Here is an 18,875-nt window from a genome sequence, read left to right on the forward strand (position 1 = left end):
ATGTTCGTGAGTTTAAGCCCTGCATCGAGCTCTGTGCTGACAGCTCAGAGCCTGAATCCTGCCTCAGATTGTGTCTCCCTCTCTCTCTGCCCCTCCCCAACTCATGCTCTGTCTGTCTGACTCTCTCTCTCTCAAAAATAAACATTAGAAAAAAATTTAAGGCCTTTTTTTTTTTATACCTCTGGACATCCCCTCCCCCACCATTGGGATTTTCATACTCAAATGAGTTCTGCCTTAAAGATCTCCAGAAGACACAGCCCTAGGCCCTAGGCGCGTCTCACTTAACACCCTCCAGGCTGCAAACCACACCCCCTTTATCTTTGCCAGTCCCAGGTTCCAACTGACCAGGCCCAGCTCTTTTGTTTTTCCCCCATGGGCTTTGGCACAGGCTGTTTCTTCTATCTAGAATACCCTTCTCTCTCCATTTCAGCTGCCTAATTTCCACTCACCCTTAAGGATTCAGCCTAGAAGCCTCTTCCTCTGGGAAGACCTCTTGGGTTGCTCCTGGACCATGATAAATGCTCTAGCCATGTACTCCCACAGCATCCCTTTCCTCCCGGTTTCCCACAGAGAGGAGAGGATGACAGAGGACAGAAGTGAAAAGCACTCAGGCCGCGGGTAAGAAGAGCTGCAAAGAGTAAAGGGAAGATGAGAAAGAAATTGGGATTTTAAGAGTGCTTCTGTGGTTTGTGTACATTATTTGTTTTGCTGGATACTGCTTTCTTTTGACGCTGAGCCAGGATCACTTGGGTAATGGCTCTTTCAGAGATTCAGTTGTTTAATGTCCATAAACTCTGGAAGGAGAGAAATACTCTCCATTTCATTCACTGCCATATCCCCCCAAATCAACACAGTGATTTAGACAAACTACTTAACCTCACTGGGCCTCAGTTTCCTCTCTATGCCTTAATTTCCTATTCTATAAAATGGGGTAACAATTAGCTATCTGTGGCCAGACTGCTACACTGGTGGCCCCCAATGGACTGTGTCTCTTGGGACTCATGCCCTTGTGCAGTCCCCTCCCACACTGACTCTGGACTGGGCTGCGGGCCATACTTTGGCCAATGAAACAGTAGCAAGCATGATAGGAGGAGAGGATTCACAAGGCCTTGCACATAGAGCTAGACCTGTTGGAATACTCCCTCTTGGAACCGAGCCACCATGCTGTAAAGAGGCTCTGACTGGACTATCAAGTGACAAAGGTCCACAGGAGAGAGACCCCGGAGGATGAGCCGCCATGTTGGCCATTCTAGCCCCAGGCAAGTTCTCAGCAGAATGCATCCACATGAGTGACCTCAGTTTCACCATGTGGAACAGAAGAACCACCCAGCCAACCCCAGTCAACCCACAGAATCACAAGAAATAATACATTGCTGTTAATTCAAGCTACTAAGCTTTGGAGTAGTCTGTTCCATAAGAACAGATCATAAAAATCCCACTCTCTAAGGTTCATGTGAGGACTGGATGAACCAATACCCACAAGACACATAAAAAGTATACAGTTGGGGCGCCTGGGTGGCTCAGTCGGTTGAGTGTCTGACTTCGGCTCAGGTCACGATCTCAGTTTGTGGTTTCGAGCCCCCATCAGGCTCTGTGCTGACCGCTTGCTCAGAGCCTGCAGCCTGCTTCAGATTCTGCGTCTCCTTCTCTCTCTGCCCCTCCCCCGCTCACGCTTTGTTTCACTCTGTTTCTCAAAAATAAATAAATGTAAAAAAAACCTTTTTTTTTTTAAGTATACAGTTGACCCTTGAACAACACAGGGGTCAGGGGCACCAACCCCCACACAGTCAGAAATCCACATATAACTTCTGACTCCCCCCAAAACCTAACTACTAATAGCCTACTATTGACGGGAAGCCTTACCGATAACATAAACAATTGGTTAATACGTGTTTTGTATGTTATGTGTATTATATCCTGTGTTCTTACAATAAAACAAGCCTGAGAAGAGAAATGGTATTAAGGAAATCATAAGAAAGAGAATGTACATTTACGGTACTGTACTCTATAAAAAAGAATCCGCGGGGCGCCTGGGTGGCTCAGTCAGTTAAGCATCCGGCTCTTAGTTTCGGCTCAGGTCATGATCTTGCGGTTGGTGAGCTCAAGCCCCGTGTCAGGCTCTGGGCTGACAGCTCGGAGCCTGGAGGCTGCTTTCGGATTCTGTGTCTCCTTCTCTCTCTACCCCTCCCCCACTCGTGCTCTGTCTCTCTCTATCAAAAATAAATAAATGTAAAGAAAAAGTTAAAAAAAAAAAAAAAAGAACCCACTTATAAGTGGACCTGCCACAGTTCACTTGCGTTGTTGGAGGGTCAGCTGGACTGTTGTTCTGAGCGCTCAGTACATGTTAGCTATGATTGCGTGCTATTATTACAGCACGTGTCCAATGAAAACGTGTTACATAAATCATTGAATTCCTGTCCCCTCCCCCACTTCGCCACCAGACTCTCACCTGCGCTGAGAAGTCGATGAGCTTTGGCAATGGCTGCTTGCTGCCCTCTGCGCTTTTCAGGAAGTCCAGCAGGCTTCCTGTGGGGGGGGCGGGGGGAAGCCACAGGACTGTGGTCACTGTTTTGGTGAATGGTTAAAGTTGTTCGTTGTGATAGACTTCAATAAAAACATTTACTTGCCACTCCTTGTGTTTGAGACATACAGTTGGAGTGTTTTTAAAGATGACTTTGTGATTCCTAGACCGGGGGGGCAATCACTATTTCTTTTGACGGAGAGAGAGCTTTCTGATGATCCTGGTGGACCGGGGCCATGGCTTTAGGGCGCCGGCATAACTGTGTATTTAGAAAATGAAAAGCATTTTCAGGTTTCCAGATTGCATTAAATGAGGTTGCGTGACGTGCTGCTGTTTATCGAAAAATGGGCAGGGATTGAAAATGGTTGTGGAGCGGTGGCCTAAAAAAACTCCCTGAGAAATCACGGGTCGGCCGGGTGCGGGCAGCTCAGAACGAGTGCTTGGCCAACTCTTTTCCAGAGCATGGTCCACACAGGAGGGATGGCTGGTGAGGCAGGGAGCCGCCCCCAGCCTCGAAGGCTTAAGCCTCTTCTAGCATTACCCAGCGGGGCTCTGGCCATACTGCCCTCTCCTGTAGCTCCGTGAGCTCCCCGTCCTCTGGCATCCCCTTACCATGATTTTACCCCATGAACCAGGAGGGCTGGGCCACTCACTGCCAATGGAGGCCCAAGTACTCAAGTTCGAGAAGAGCTCCTGGCCAGACCAGGGGCATCTTGAGGGCAAGAGCCATGTCAGAGTCACCTCTGAGTCCGTCATTGGCTAGTATGAGCCACGGCCTGCATCCCCAGCCCCCAGAGGGCAGCACCTTTGGCCATGAACTCTGTGATGATGTAGATGGGCTCCTTGGTGACCACTGCATACAGTTTCACCAGCTTATCATGCCGCAGAGTCTTCATCAGGTTGGCCTCTGCCAGGAAGGCATCCACGGACATGCTCCCTGGCTTCATCATCTTCACGGCCACCTTGGTGTGCTTGTTGTAGGTGGCTGGAGCAGGAGAGGGAACAGGAAAGGTGGTCAGAACCCACTGCTCTTTCCCCACAGCTCTGGGAGGCCCTGCTGCAGGCCTGCCTCCTCCAGAAAGCCTTCCCTGCTTATCTAAGTCCTCAGAAAGGGAAAGGCTTTGGCCTCAGAAAGATGCAGCTTGAGGGCTAGTTCACCACTTCCTGGTCGTGTGCCCTTGGGTAAGTCACTTGACCTCTCTGAGCTGTGGTTTCCTCATGTGCCAAGTGGAAAGGATCAGTACTGCCTTTGAAGGGCTCTTGTCAGGATTCAAGAATCGCCTCAAAACAACGCTCAGTTATTACTTGCACACGCATGGGCACACACACACACACATCACTTTTGCTTTGACACATAATCATACATACACACTATCTTTGCTTAAAATGTTTTAATCTTAACACTGCTCTCAAAATAAACACCAGCCATATCACGGTCCACAAGGCCCTGCATGATTTGGCCTTGCCCGCTTTGCCCACCTCCTCATCCACCAAACTCCCCCTTCCTTTTTGTGCACCAATCAGCCTGCCTAATCAGTCTCTCAAGCACCCAACTCCCCCTCCCACCACAGGGACCCAACCCACCACACCCCTGCTTCATCTTGTTGATCTTGTAAATCTCATAATTACTTGTGTTTCCATTTTTGCCTTGGCTGCCAGGAAGCTCGAATCCAGATCTGAGGTCTTCCTGTGGTGAGAGTCTAAGGCCTTACATAATATTTTTGGTTTTCTAACCTTATCACCCAGATCCATTTTACACTCTTCTCTATACTTTCTCTGCCACATTCTCTTATTCAATACCTGGCACACAACAGGGTCTTAGTAAATGTATTTGAAATACATGAAATTTAAACTTATTTTTTCTGGCGGAATTGTTTGCATCTCTGTAAGTCACCTTCGCTCCCATTTGGAACATGGTGGAGTGCACCGGGCACTGGCCAGGCATCTACCCCACATCCTGCAGAGAAGGCACTGCTGTTCTCAAGTTATTAGGGGCCGGACAGCCTGCCTTTTGGGTGCCCCACGATGCCTTCGCATGGCGCTGGGCACATGACGAACGCTCAGGGCAGCTTGTTCATCAGTTGACAACATTGAACTTACCTGAAAATCTCCAAACTACATTTCCCCACTTTTTCATCATCCTAGGAGGCCTCTGGTTATCTCCACCCCAGACTGGTGGACTGTTCCAGCTCCACACAAGGAAGCAGATTCCTCATCCAGGACTCCTCCTTCCCAGAAGGAAGATCTGGACCCCAACAAGCCTGGCCTCCAAGGCAAATCAGTGTTTGCATAGCAGGACAATGTGGTTGCTATCAAAGGAATTGCTCCTTTATGGTTATTATTCAAATCTCCCCTTACACCCGGTGGCATCCCCACTTTGCCTCAGTCCATTCCTGGAAGCAAAGACCTCCTTGTCTTTCTGCCCTCCCTCCACCCTCTGGCCCTGGATCCTTACCCATCCAGACTTCCCCAAACTGCCCGGCTCCAAGTTTCTTCTCTAGCTTGAGTAATTCCCGTGGGATCTCCCAGGCATCTTTCTCCCATGGCTTCTGGGGCTTGGAGGACACGCAGGGCACTATCAGCTTCTGGCAGAGTCCATCACTCCCCTCTGGAACAGAGCCCTTGGTTAGTGGAGGGCAGCCAGCTAGAGGCTTCCGCTTGGAGGCCTCCCTGCCTTGTCCTCTGCCTGTGGCTGCTACCATCGGGGACATTCCCAAGATGCCACCTTGACCCTCCTGCTCAACAAGCCTGAGACTTCAGGAGAATCAAAGCAACTATTTGTCAGGGCGCCTGGGTGGCTCTGTCGGTTAGGCGTCCGACTTCGGCTCAGGTCATCATCTCGTGGTTTATAAGTTGGAGCCGCAGGTCGGGCTCTGTGCTGACAGCTCGGAGCCTGGAGCCTGCTTCGGATTCAGTGTCTTCCTCTCTCTCTCTGCCCCTTCCCCACTCACGCTCTGTCTCTCTCTCTCTGTCTCTGTCTCTCTCTCAAAACTAAACATTAAAAAAAACCCTCACAGCAACTATTTGTCTGGGGAGGGTCAGGAAGAGCTCGGCAGGCCTTAGAGGCTACAGGGCACCCTTCACTAGGATTCTTGAGAGACGAGTCCACGCTGGTTGGGACGCAGCCCTGGGCAGGACTCACTCTTGTAGTGAGCCACCAGCTCCTGCAGGGTGTTGAAGGTGCTCCGTGGGGAGATGTAGAAGCCCCCGCTGTCCAGGGTCCGGATCTTGTAATGTTTCACCGTGTCCCCGTGCTGGGGGTCGTAGTCTCGCACTGACAAAGAGTAGCTTCCTGCATTGGCCAGAGAGAAATCCTTCAGGAGTGGGGTCTCAGCCTTGCCACCTCTTGTTAGCACTCTGACACCCCCTCCCGACACCCCTGTAAGGCCACTGCTGACACCGTGTGGGCACCTGGGCAGTGGAGTCAAGAGTGGGCTGTGGAGTCAGGCCGTCTGGGTTCTTGTCCAGCCTCCTCCATGTCCAGCAGACAGACTCTGAACAAGTGCTATGTCACTGCCGTGTGCCTCGGCTTCCTCATCTGTGAGATGGGATTGGTCACCATGACTCCCCCTACTTTATCACATTGCCTGAGGATTAAAAGATGTAATGCTGGGGCGCCTGGGTGGCTCAGTCGGTTAAGCGTCCGACTTCAGCTCAGGTCATGATCTCATGGTTCGTGGGTTCAGGCCCCGTGTCGGGTGTTGTGCTGACAGCTCAGAGCCTGGAGCCTGCTTCGGAGTCTGTGTCTCCCTCTCTCTCTGCCCCTCCCCCGCTTGTTCTCTCTCTCTCTCTCTCTCTCTCTCTCTCTCTCTCTCTCATAAATAAATAAATAAATAAATAAATAAATAACAGAAGTAATGCAATGTAGCACTCGAGATGTGAACACTCAGTAAATGTTGGCTCTCACTTCTCTATCTATCTATCATCTATATCTATCTATCATCTATCACAAAAGCCAAGACACCACATCGGATTGGTAAATACGTTACTCAGAAACAAACAAAAAATTAGCAACGACAAAATGCAGTCTGGTTATTGAAATGTAAACATGAAATATTGTGGTAGGCTGAACAGCAGCCCCCCAAGATGTCCCTGTCCTAATGACTGGAACCTATGACTTTCTTAGCTTATGTAGTAAAGGGGCTTGGAGGATGTGGTTCCATTAGGATCTGGAGATGGGACATTATTTTGGATTGTCCAGGTGGGCCCGATGGAAGCACGAGGGTCCTTATAAGAGGAGGTGGGAAGGTTGAAGTCAATGCTATGACATGCGAAGATGGAAACACAAAGTTGGAGAGAAGTGAGAAAGGGGCCATGAGCCAAGGAATGCCGGTGGCCTCTAGCAGCTGACGGCGGCAAGGAATCAGATTATTTCCTGAGGTCTCTAGAAGGAGCCAGCCCTGCGGACACCGGGACCTGAGGCCAGCGAGACTGATTTCAGACTTCTGAGCTCTAGAACTGTAAGATAATAAATTTATCTTGTTTTGAGCCACAGAGTTCGTGGTAATTTGTGACCGCAAGAATAGAACCTAATGTGCATGACATCGCATAGACCAGAAACACCCAAGTCTTTCAGTCCATGACCATACTTCTGCCATTTGCAAGCTGTGTGTCCTTGGGCACGCTATTAGCCTCTCTGTCTCTCAGTTTGCTCCATCACAATGGAGCTCCATTGCTCCACTGTGTCTCAGGATCTTGCAGGGGTTTAAATTGTTGCATGAGTAACAAGTGACCATATATGCCAGCCACTGTCCTAAGAACTTTGTCCAAATAAACTATGAATAAATATGAATAATAGCCTCTACAATGAATTGTAATTATATGAATATAATGAATTACATAACTTATTATAATGAATGAATAACCCCACATGGTACAGGTTTTATAGCACCATCATTTTACAGGCAAGGAGACTGAGGTCCAGGCAGGTGCACTAACTCACTTGCAGCCATGCAGCTGGTAAGCCGCAGAGCCAGGATTCAAACCCAGGCCGCTGGCTCCCCACCCCACTCATTGCCACTCTGCCCAGCCAAGGGTAGATTGGCTTGGCTGATGCTAGATGGGGTGGGGCAGCATCCAAGAAACAGCAGGCTGGGATTCAGGGCACTCGTGCTGCCACTTTTATTAAATTGGCTAAATGGGTGGTCCCTACGGCCCTACCTCTGGAGAGCTGTGAGAGGGAACCAGGCTCACCCTTCTGCCCTGCAGGTCTGGGTTGTTTCTTTGGCTTCTCAGCCTCTATCTGCAGAATGGACCAGCTCAACCAATCCCCCAGCTGCCCTGGGAGCAGTTGGAGAGGGGAAGCTGGGGGTTGTATACAGCTTTGCCTTTTTGTCCTATTTCTCTTGTCCCTGGGCTTGAAGGGGGCTTGTTGGGTAGGAGAAAATTAAGCCTAAATATTCACTGGTCTGAAACACTGATTGTGAGTGGCGTTATCCTGCCATGTTCAGGCTTGGCCAATTCAGACATCCAGCCGTAGACTAGAGGACCACACAGACGCCTTTGTTGGATGTCCCCAAAACTGCTTAGGGTACCGTGGGGTCACACTTTGTACAATTTACTTGACTAATCTGAACCAAGCAGCTTCGAGTCTAAACATATTAGTAAACACGCTTCCATGTATGAAACCTGACATCACGAGACTCCTTATTTCTATTCCTTCCTTTGGGAAAGTTAGCCTCAACTGATGCCAGTTTGAGTGATGTGATGTTTTTGGGTACTGTTCTAGCTTCCCGTGCAACGGCCCTGCAGAAAACCAACCTCACCGCCCAGGAACTTCAGGAAGCAGGTCGCCAACATCAAAACTTCCAAAAAACATCAAAAGAGACAGTTGAAGCAGTCTCAGAGGAGCCTGGCCTGGGGCTCTTCCTGCGGGCTGGTCTACCCCTTCATAAGGAAGGAGGCGCAATCAGCTTTGTGGACAAGATATACTGCGACGGGTATTTTAAGTAATACAAGCTGGTAAAGATCAAGCTTCACTAGAATATTTTTGTTAAGGGTCCACAAGCACTGGGGCTTACTTCTAGGGACCCAACCAGGAACTACAGAAGCTAAGAAGACCCAAACCAGGCTCGAGCAAAGGGCAGGAGAAAATTTGGCAGTCTGGTGGGCTGGGTGAGTTACTCAGCCAGAGGGAATTGCATTTGCAGAGGGAGCGTGGCGGCCAGTCATGCCTGGGGTACCCCTGCAGGGCGGGCAGGGTGGGGAGGGCTGTGTTACCTTTGGTGGTCTCGCTGTCCCGGATCATGAAGGAGCCCAGCATGTTGCCCGGGGCCAGAAGTTGGCGCTCCGCATCCTTCCGGCTGATGCCCTTGAAGAACCACCTGGTGGAAAGGGGTGGGAGCCTTGTGTGAACCTCGGAGTAGGCCAGTCCTGTCCCACCTCCACGGGGCGCCAGGAGACGGAGTGCCTGGCTTCCTGCAGCGTTCATTTCCCTACAAGATTCTTTTGGGAAAAGTCACCATTCCCAAATGGCGATTTGAAATCAAAACAGAGACATTTTTACTAGGAGTGAATCCAGTTTGCTGAGATAGAAACTTATGCAATTTGGGGAGATTTCTTTAAGAAAAATGATACCAAAAGAAAGAGCCCCCCTCCCCAAAAGACTATTAAAAAACAAAAAACAAAAAAAGAAAAAGAAAACTGTTTTTAAAGAAAAAGAATACAGCATTACAAATACAAAATGCCCATGGGTCATTCCAATGCCACCCAGTGTTAGGGATATGGTGATGGATGGAAAGACGGGAATGGTAAGGTAACAGCAGTCTTAACCAACTGTGGTCAAAATCTGGCTTTTGCAAATTTCACAAGGCCACATGACCATCCTCTCAGGGTCTCAGAGGTCCATGTGAGTGGAGGCCCGAGATTCGTAAACTTCACAGTGTATCTTCTTCTGTGTGTAAAGTTGAATACAAAGTCAGCAAGAGGGGCGCCTGGGTGGCTCAGTTGGTTAAACAGCCAACGCTTGATTTCAGCTCAGGGCATGGTCGTGCAGTTCGTGAGTTCAAGCCCCACATCAGGCTCTGTGCTGATGGCGTGGAACCTGCTTGGTATTCTTTCTCTCCCTCTCTCTCTGTCCCTCCCCAGCTCATGTGTGCTCTCTCTCTCTCTCAAAAATAAATAAACATTAAAAAATAAATTCAGCATGAATTTTCAAGCTAAAATGTGAGATTTCAAATAATTTTATACTTGGACCCATATTCTTGGATCTTTTCATTTTTTCCCCCGGGGATGTTTGGGATATTGAGTGGGAAAGTCCAAGCAGCAGCTGTCAAATCCTACCGTCAGCAGGGTGAGGAGTGGTTTGTGTGCTCTTAAGGAAAGAGTCCCAGACCCAGGGTCAGCTGGCCTTAGACCTGCCACCACCCTGCTGTGTGACTTTGAGCAAGTCGCTTTCCCTCTCTGGGCCTCTGTTTCCTCTGCATCAACGGGGGGAGAAAGACAGCTAACATTCATCAAGTTCTTGTCATCCACCTAACAACTGCATGGAACTGTGGCCCTTATCATCCCCATTTTATGGATGAGGAAACTGAGGAACAGAGAGAGCAAGCTACTTGCCTGGCGTCACCCAGCTGGGAAGTGGTGGAGGCAGGATTCAAATCCGAGCAGGCTAACTCTTAATCACCATGAGACACTGCCCACCCGCCTTCTTTGCTTTCATTTTGTGGAGTCCTGCCGTGGTAAAATTTTCAAGCAAGGAACAGGGTACACGGTAAGAACTGTCTCCCTGGTAACCCCCCCCCCCCCCCCGCCGGGGAAGTTATCCCAGGGGATGGTGCATGAGGAAGAAATGACATATACACACGGAGAGTCATTATAGCACAAGACTGGAAGCAGTTTTGATGACCACTGACAGGGGGCGGTAGGGCGTCTACACAATGGACACTGCAGCTGTGAAAGGATCTGAACAAAAGGTGCAGAACAGCAGGCGTGGTACCTTCCACTTGTATAAAACAATGGGAGCTGTATGTATTTTTCTTACAGGGTAGGAAGCATTTGGGAAGACTCATAAGAAAACTGCTTGCTTCTGGGGAGGGGAAGTGGCTGGTGGGGGGACAAGGGGGCAAGGGAGACTTTTCACTCTCTTCTATGTCCTTCCCCTCCATTTGCATTTTGAAACATTTCCAGCATTGTTTATTTCAAGGAGGGAGAGGAAGTCAGATCCCCTCCCCCTCTGCTTTCCAATGCCGGGAAGGCCCTCCCCAAAGGCACCCTCTGTTAGCAGTTTCTTTTAAAAAAATTTTTTTTTCAACGTTTATTTATTTTTGGGACAGAGAGAGACAGAGCATGAACGGGGGAGGGGCAGAGAGAGAGGGAGACACAGAATCGGAAACAGGCTCCAGGCTCTGAGCCATCAGCCCAGAGAGCCTGACGCGGGGCTCGAACTCACGGACCGCGAGATCGTGACCTGGCTGAAGTCAGACACTTAACCGACTGCGCCACCCAGGTGCCCCTGTTAGCAGTTTCTTGATGCAGGTACAAGAACCTGTGAGTGCAGTCTGCAAGACTGCTGTGTCTATTGAGGTCAGTGGTTCTCAAGGTGAGAACCTGGACACAAGCAGCAGCCTCACCTGAGAACTTGCTGGAAATACCAGGTTCTGAATCAGAAACCAGCATTCTGAATCAGAAACCAGCATTTTAACCAGCCCTCTGCATGATGCTGATGCACTCAAGTTTGAGAACCACCATTTAGGTTATCGCCCTTGTTTGCAAATGATAACCCATCATACATGCTGTCTGCACCCTGCCTTTCCCACTTGGCAAGCGTGTTGACCTTGAGGAGTACCACCAGCCATGCCTCCTCCAAGGCTGCTGGGAGGTGTGGTGCAGGGATTCAGTGAGTGTTCAGATCTTGGAGTCCGGGAGCAGAGCACTGGATGTGCCAAGAGAAAGCCTAGAAGGAGGAAGAAGGAAGCAAGACCCACCTGCAGCAGGCAGGAGGTGTGCTGGGGGGTAGTCCAGGACAGAAGAGTCCGTGGTAGGAGAGGGGCCTTCCTCACGGCCACAAGAAGGGAGACTTCACAAGGCAAAGAGGTTTCAAATGCACTAACAAGAGCATGACTTTAAGATGGGGAAAAAAAGCCCAAACGTTGTCATTTTTAACTGGTCAGTATTTCAAACCGTCAACCAGAGGGAGGAGGCAGAGGAGAGAAAACCGTAGGGACTGCCGTGTCTTAACTTTTTGAATGGCTCGTCCTGAACTGGACCCTTTCGTCGCCCTGTAGCATGGCCATCTTTGTACTCGCCGGTCCCACCCACCACGCTGTGAACGTCTCCAGGGAAAAACCCTGTCTGAGTCCCCTAGTGTCCCTGGAACGGGGCTGCTGGGTGCATAAATGACGTATAACCGTCTATGTTTTCAGAGTCAAGACAGACGCAAAGAAGAGCCTGCAGCCAAGCACGCTGGGTCACAGGGAGCTCTTTGAGGGCACGGCTGTGTCTTCCTGGATCCTGCAGTCCCCAGTCCGGCACAGGGTTGGTGACGTGCAGGTGCGTATTTATCGAATGAACCAAACGAAGGGTGACTGAACAAGCGTGGGCTGGCTCGTCTCTCAGAAGACCCTCTTTGGCACAGGCCGTGTACTTCAACCAACACGTATCGGGTACCAACTGCATGCCAGCCTGTGCCCAGGATGCAGTCACAGACAGGCAAGGCCCCTGCTCCCATTCTGGAGGGGGAGGCAGGCAGTGAACGTGTGAGCAACCACAGAAACAGGATTGTTTTTGCTAGCGAGGAGTGTTCAGAAGGGAATAAAACAGGTCTCCGTGAGAGACAGAGGCCCGGAGGGATCCACGTTAGACAGGATGGTCAAGGAAGTCCTCTCTCGGACATGAAGGGTGAGAAGGAGCCAGGCAAGCCAAGATCCCTAGGAAGAGTGTGTCAGAGAGGGGAGATAGCGAGTGCAAAAGCCCTGAGGCAGGAACAAACCTGATAGAGCCCACACTGCCTTCTGTAGGGCAGGAAAAACGGAATACTTACTCCTCTGTCTCCAGGGAGTCAACGCGGGCAACGTAGTTGCTTGGAATGTAGCCTTCTTTCCCGGTGGCCAGGGATCGAGCCCTCCACCACTCCCCAGACCTGAAGGACACGAGGGAGCAAAGGAGTCAGGGAGCAGAGGGAATCCCCCCAGTCTTCTTGGGCCCCCCAACCTTGGCCTAGAATACACCCCCAACCCCAGGAAGCTGATAGGGTAAGGGGCAAGGCCGCTACTGTACCAGTCCCCAGCACGCACTCCATGATTAGGGTAGGGATCTTTACAACAGTCCCCACTGTGCGTCCAAGGGTCTGGAATCAAGCCCTATCCCTGCATTCCCAGCCCACAACCCTAGGTCTCTGGCCTCACTCTTTTCCCCGGGACCTGCAGGGGTCCCTACTCATGGTATGGGGCCCTGTGCCCATGGTGGACTCATTGTGGGCCGAGAACCAGAGTGGTCTGACCAAGGACAAGCACTCCCATTCTTGAGCCCCATCTCACAGTGACACTACAATCCCTCCCCCCCTCCATATGGTGAAGAGTATTGGGGATTGGAGGTAGCAAACTCCGAGATCTGGGGATTCCTGAATGCAAACGTACCTCAGCAGGTCTGGTCCATAGATAAACCTGTACCTTAATTACAGGAGCCCAAGGAAAGTCTCCTTGAGAAAGCCTTTCGCCCGTTCACTGTCACCTGGATGTGCACCACTAGTAAGTACACAAGGCCCTCTGTGGTGGCTTTCATCCAGATTAATAGCAAACCCTTTCTCCTCTATTATGATGAGGTTCTTATCAGCCATTTACTCCCTACTTTAAGATAGCCTGTTGGGGTGCCTTGGTGGCTCAGTCGGTTAAGCGTCCAGCTCGGGCTCAAGTCACGATCTTACGGTTCGTGAGTTTCAGTCCCGCGTCGATCTCTGCGCAGAGCCTGCTTGGGATTCTTTGACTCCCTCTCTCTCCGCCCCTCCCCTGCCCACCCACACTGTCTCTCAAAAATAAATAAATAAATGTATTTTTAAAATTGTTATTAGTTTATTTACTTTGAGAGACACAGAGACAGTGCAAGTCGGGGAGGAGAGAGGGAGAGAGAGAGAAAGAGAAAGAGAGAAAATCCCAAGCAGGCTCCTTGCTGTCAGTGCAGAGCCAGACGTGGGGTTCAAACTCATGAAACTGCAAGACCATGACATGAGCCAAAACCAAGAGTCGGACGCTTAACCAACTGAGCCACCCAGGTGCCCCTACATAGACATTTTTTTTTTTTTTTAAAGATAGTCTATCAGGCTGTTTATTGAAGCACAGAGGAGAGCACATTGAGTGTTGGAGGTAGCTACGTCTTAGGAGTGGGAAACTCACTCTTCCAGGATCACCATTTTATCTCCCTTCTGGAAACTGAGGTCTTCATGGTGAATGGCCTTGTAATCATACAGGGCAATCACAGTGATGTCGTCAGGACCTGCAGGGAGAGAGACACGGGATGGTGAGGCTTTATCTGAGCACCGCCACAGTCCTGGGTGTTTCCCATCCCAACAACCAGCACCCAGCCCCGGAGCCACTGAGGGATCTGTCTCATGGTATGAGCATCTTGCCATGTGGGGCGGGATTCTGGAGTTTAAAGCTAATGGTGTTTTGTCTGTGTTACCAGACAGTGTAATAGAAACAAAATAGCCTGTACAAAGTACTTTGCGAGCAACTGAAAGGATTTGCAAGCGTGGTTTTGACTGTTTGGGATTTGGGCCTTAAACTCTGACTGAGAACCTAACCTAATCCTTTACACAAGACTCCGCCACTCGTCTGCCCAATACTTACCCTCCGTCGGCCCTGGTGGGTTGTCGTTGTTGTTGTCAGGCCGCTGCAGGGAAGAAATGGGAGAAGGGGATGAATCCAATAGTGTGTAGGGAGCCACAGGAGGTCTGTGTCCAAAAGGATACCGGAGAGCATCTCATCTCAGCCCTGTGTGTCATGGGAGGAGGACCTGAGAGGGCTGGGAACCGATGTGAGGTCACACAGCGCATTAGAGGCACCACAAAGATCCAGGTCGCTTGGGTTGTGGCCTTGGCCTTGGGCATACTGGGGGACACTGGCCTGTTCTTCCCACCTTGACATATGGTGAGGGGTTGGTCCAGATCAGTGTTTTCTATGATACATTTGAAGAAACTGTAGGTCTTCCAGTATGTCCCATGCATAAAGGCTCCATTATAATTATGAAAGAAACTGTTCCTCCAGAGGGAACTGGCATCCACTGCGGTGCTCTGAGCAGCCCTTAGCCGAGGCGGTGGAGGCGGGGGGGTGGGGGTGGGGGATGGAGGGGGAGGGACTTCATTCCTGGAGCAAATAGACCTTAAAGATACATTGTTGAGTGAACAAAGCTAGTTCTTCAGAAGGATAAACATGATACATATATAAAGAACACATACACACACATCCTAAATATGTTCTGTGCACGTTACTGTATGCGTGTGAGTGTAAATTCATAGAAAAAGGTTTGCAAGGGTCCACACCAAACTGACAACAGTTGATGCCTCTGGGGAGAGGGGCCACTGATGAGAAGAAACTGTAGCTTTAACTGGGGCTGGATGATTTATCTTTTCAAGGGGAATGTATTTGTGTGTTGCACACATAAGTGAACTTACAGAAACAGGTGTGGAAAATGATGACAAGTATGTCTTTTTGGGGGGAGATTCACAAAGCGCATTAAGATTCATGAAAGCTCTGAGGACTTCCACAAGAAAGGACCCTGTTTCTTTAAAAAAATTTTTTTAATCTTCATTTATTTTTGAGAGAGAGACAGAGTGTGAGCAGGGGAGGAGCTGAGGGGAGGGAGACACAGAATCAGAAGCAGGCTCCAGGCCCCGAGCTGTCAGCACAGACCCCGACACAGGCCTGAACCCACAAACCGTGAGACCGTGACCCGAGCCGAAGTTGGACACCCAACCGACTGAGCCACCCAGGTGCCCCAGAAAGGACCCTGTTTTACCCAGTGTTTTATAAACTGATTTGGCCTAGGAACCCTCTGTCTGAAGAACACTTACTAACTCATCACTGAACTAATGCTCTGCAAGAGAACAACGAAAGGCTGATAATAGCATCCCTTAAACCTGATGCTCAGGAGACAACCAAAAACTAGTGAGAGAAAACCCTCGGCCTCCCACAGGTGCCAGGCTAGAGGGACTCCAAGAATCTGGAATCCTAGCCACAGAAAGGGCCCAGGGCCACACAGTTTAGGAAGGAACAGATCTAGGAGTGACTTAGGGTTTAGGATGTCAGTTCAGGACATTACTGGTGAGAAGCTCATGCAGTCGCAGGCTGTATTAATAGAGGTCAAGTGTCAGAGGGAGGGAGGCGACTGACTATTCCATCATCTGCCCATTCCCAGAATTAGTCCGATTCTAGACATCACGCTGGGGAAGGGCAAGCAGAATGGAGAGAGGCCAGGAAGCAGTCCACCCCCACCTCTAGAGACCGTAAGCAGAAGCTGTGCTTCCCTAGATGATCTCAGATAAGGGCATGGACTCAAGGACTCCAGAGAAGACAGAACCCCAGCCCTGGGGTTAGAGCGACCCGGCCCTGTTGCTGCCCAGCTGTATGACCCCCGGGGAGGCATTTCACCTCTTCGATCCTCAGTTACAGTGGCTTTCAAGTGGCATAAGTCCTGGCTCACAGCTTTCGGTGGGGACTATCGATGTAGAAACACTTCACCCCAGTTGCCCGGAACACGGCAGGTGTTCCAATAATGGTAACGGTTGTTACAACTGCTCCTCCTGGTATAACCACCGTCACCACCCGTGCCAGTGGCGTTACTGTTGGCACCACCCGTGTCTAGCATTGCCGCTCTCCTATTTTACCATCACAACTACCTGGCTAGTGGTGCTGCTGTTTGTGGGAGGGTCCCTTCCCTAAGGAGAAGGACAAAACAAAACAAAGCAACTTCAAGGTGACCTGGCTGTGCGCCTCTGTGACAACACCCCTCATGACCCTGTGACCTGCGACCAGTTAATCAGACTACACGTTTGTGCGCGTTATCATCCATGGGAGACAAAGACATCGAAAATGCACTAAAAAAACGATGCCACGTGACGTTCGGTGCTCGGTGCTTCAGGGACAAACCCCAACTGAGCGGGGCCGGCACGAATGAAGTTGCTTCCTGGAAAAAAAGCCGCGGCGAGAGATTCCCGCTACACTGGCTGCCATGATCACCACTATTCCTGCCCTTGCCGCCACGCCTCACGAGCGGTTGGAACTTGCGCTGCCTGGGTTTGAATCCCGCCTCTACCCTTTACTAACGACGTGGCCTCCGGCACGTTATGAAGCTCTGCGTCTCACCTGGAAAATGGGCATGATAAAAATCGTGACCTAGGGTGACCGTGAGGCTTCAGGGTGTTGACAACCGTACAGCCCTTGGGCCGAGGCTCGGTTCCTCGTAAGCTCTGTTTAAGCAGAAGGTAAGCAAGCAGATGCCTCTACGAGTGTGACCGCTTCTCTTATTTACTGCTTTTGCGCTGGCCGTTCTACTCCCACCCCTCTTGCTGTTACCACAATTGTTACCATGATCACTGCCTCTACTTTAACTGTTGGCTACTGGTCAGGTCACTCACAACTCTCAGCACCGCTCATGCTACTGCCCAGGCTCGGGGCCACTCTCGTGCCCTCTAGGACCTGGTCCCTGGAGCCCAGGCTGAGAGGCCAGGGCCTGGGCAGTGGGACCGGGAGAGCCGTCACTGCCCTGGGTACTCGGAGCAGATGTAGCCCAGAGAGCTGGGGCTACATCTGCCGGTGAAGGGTAAGCTCCATGTCACCCCAACACACCCTGCTCACCCTCGGAAACACAGAAGGATGTGAGGGCGAGTTGGGGCAGCACGGGGCAGCCCACAGGCTACTGAACTCCTCTTTCTTCCCCCACTCACCCGTTTGCCCGCAGACGTGGGATCCGGCACATATACGGGGCTGTGCAGGGCACTGGGCTCGGTTTTTGAGACCTTGCCTCTATCCTGGAGGAACTTGGACTTCATGCATCCCATCCTGCGGCAGAGAGAAGGGAAGTGAGCCCAGCTTGCCCCGAGCCCCACACAGGGGAGTCTTGGATGGTGAGTTCCGGGCCCCCTGCCTTCAGACTGGCTCCCTCTCCCCTACCCTGTCTCCAACCCCCCCCCCTTACCAGCCCCACTCACCCCACCCTTGCCACACAAGCTCACTCTGCCCTTGCCACTTCTGGGTTTCCCCACGTCCATGTCGGCCACATACCCACACAGGGCTGACTAGCTGTCACAGTCCTGCTACCGAGGACCCCTGCCACGGGGAACTTATCCAGACAATGAATCATGATGATCATCAAAATTCAACATGCAGAGCCTTGGAGCAGTGTGAGTGGTAGGCACAACAGGTCTGGGATCAGAACGCCTTGAGCTGACACGTGGCCCCTCCACCCCACCGACACCACACTTATCATTCGCCCTGCTCCCCAGTCTCAGCTCCTCATCGGCAAAGTGGGGATAATAATACTGTAGCCTACTCTCAGGGTGTTGGAAGGGTGAGAAAACATGTAGGCGGGGAAATACTCAGCCCAGCGTGGGGCTCAGAGCAAACAGTAAAATGAAATCACACTATTATTATGTAATAAATTATCATTTTATATGAAACGACCAAGGTGAGGTCACATCGTATGGCTCAAACAATCTAGCTAAATGATCATAGTCAAGGCACCATAGCCCTTAGTATCATTTTACAATTGCCTTGCACTAGTTTCCTTCCTCCTCTCCTCCCTTTCTCTTTCTTTCTTCCTTCTTTTCTTCCTCTTGTGGGTTTATTTGGTCATTCCCTCCTGCATTTACTCAGCAAAGATTTATTGAGTATTTTTCGAAGCCACGAATAAGACAAGCAAGGTCATGCCCTTAAAAGAGCTCACCCTGGAGATGAATGGGAGACACCGACAAAAAACAGGCAAACAAGTACGTAACAAGGTACATTTCGTGAAACGTGTGAGGACAATTCAAAAGGATGTGACAGAACACAACAGTGCAGGGCTTCTGTAGACAGGATGATTGGGGAAGGCTTCTCTGAGGAGGTGACGTCAGACCTGGGACCCGAACGGCACAAAGCAGCCAAGTCGTGTAACACTCTAAGGAAACGGTGCTCGGGGCAGAGGGAAACGTCAAGTGCAAAGGCCCCGAGGCTGGAAGGTGCTTGGAGAGAATAAGGCACTGAAAGGAGGCCAGTGTGGCTGGAGATCACAGGCATAGAAGAGGAGTGTGTGGTATGGCACAAGGTTGCCATATCTTTTACAGCCAACCAGCAATCTGGATTTAATTCCAAAGATGAGAAACCATGTAAAGTTTTAAGCAGGAGAATGATGGGATTCATTTGCACTTCAAATAATGGCTTCCGGG

General features: G+C 50.5%; 1 protein-coding gene across 1 annotated transcript in view; it reads right to left on the minus strand.

The window, feature by feature from the left end:
• Positions 1 to 18,875, minus strand: part of HCK (HCK proto-oncogene, Src family tyrosine kinase) — a 42,983-nt gene that overhangs the window by 8,949 nt on the left and 15,159 nt on the right. Inside the window, exons 2-10 of the mRNA XM_043602616.1 lie at positions 17,397 to 17,511; positions 14,302 to 14,344; positions 13,849 to 13,948; positions 12,501 to 12,599; positions 8,741 to 8,844; positions 5,664 to 5,813; positions 4,977 to 5,129; positions 3,327 to 3,506; positions 2,450 to 2,526 (exon numbers count right to left, since the gene is read on the minus strand). Of these exons, the coding sequence (XP_043458551.1) occupies positions 2,450 to 2,526; positions 3,327 to 3,506; positions 4,977 to 5,129; positions 5,664 to 5,813; positions 8,741 to 8,844; positions 12,501 to 12,599; positions 13,849 to 13,948; positions 14,302 to 14,344; positions 17,397 to 17,510 (1,020 nt within the window). The 5' untranslated portion in view covers position 17,511. The remainder of the gene's footprint in view (positions 1 to 2,449; positions 2,527 to 3,326; positions 3,507 to 4,976; positions 5,130 to 5,663; positions 5,814 to 8,740; positions 8,845 to 12,500; positions 12,600 to 13,848; positions 13,949 to 14,301; positions 14,345 to 17,396; positions 17,512 to 18,875) is intronic.

This window comes from Prionailurus bengalensis, chromosome A3 (genome assembly GCF_016509475.1).
Source record: "Prionailurus bengalensis isolate Pbe53 chromosome A3, Fcat_Pben_1.1_paternal_pri, whole genome shotgun sequence".
NCBI classification, from domain to species: Eukaryota; Metazoa; Chordata; class Mammalia; order Carnivora; family Felidae; genus Prionailurus; species Prionailurus bengalensis.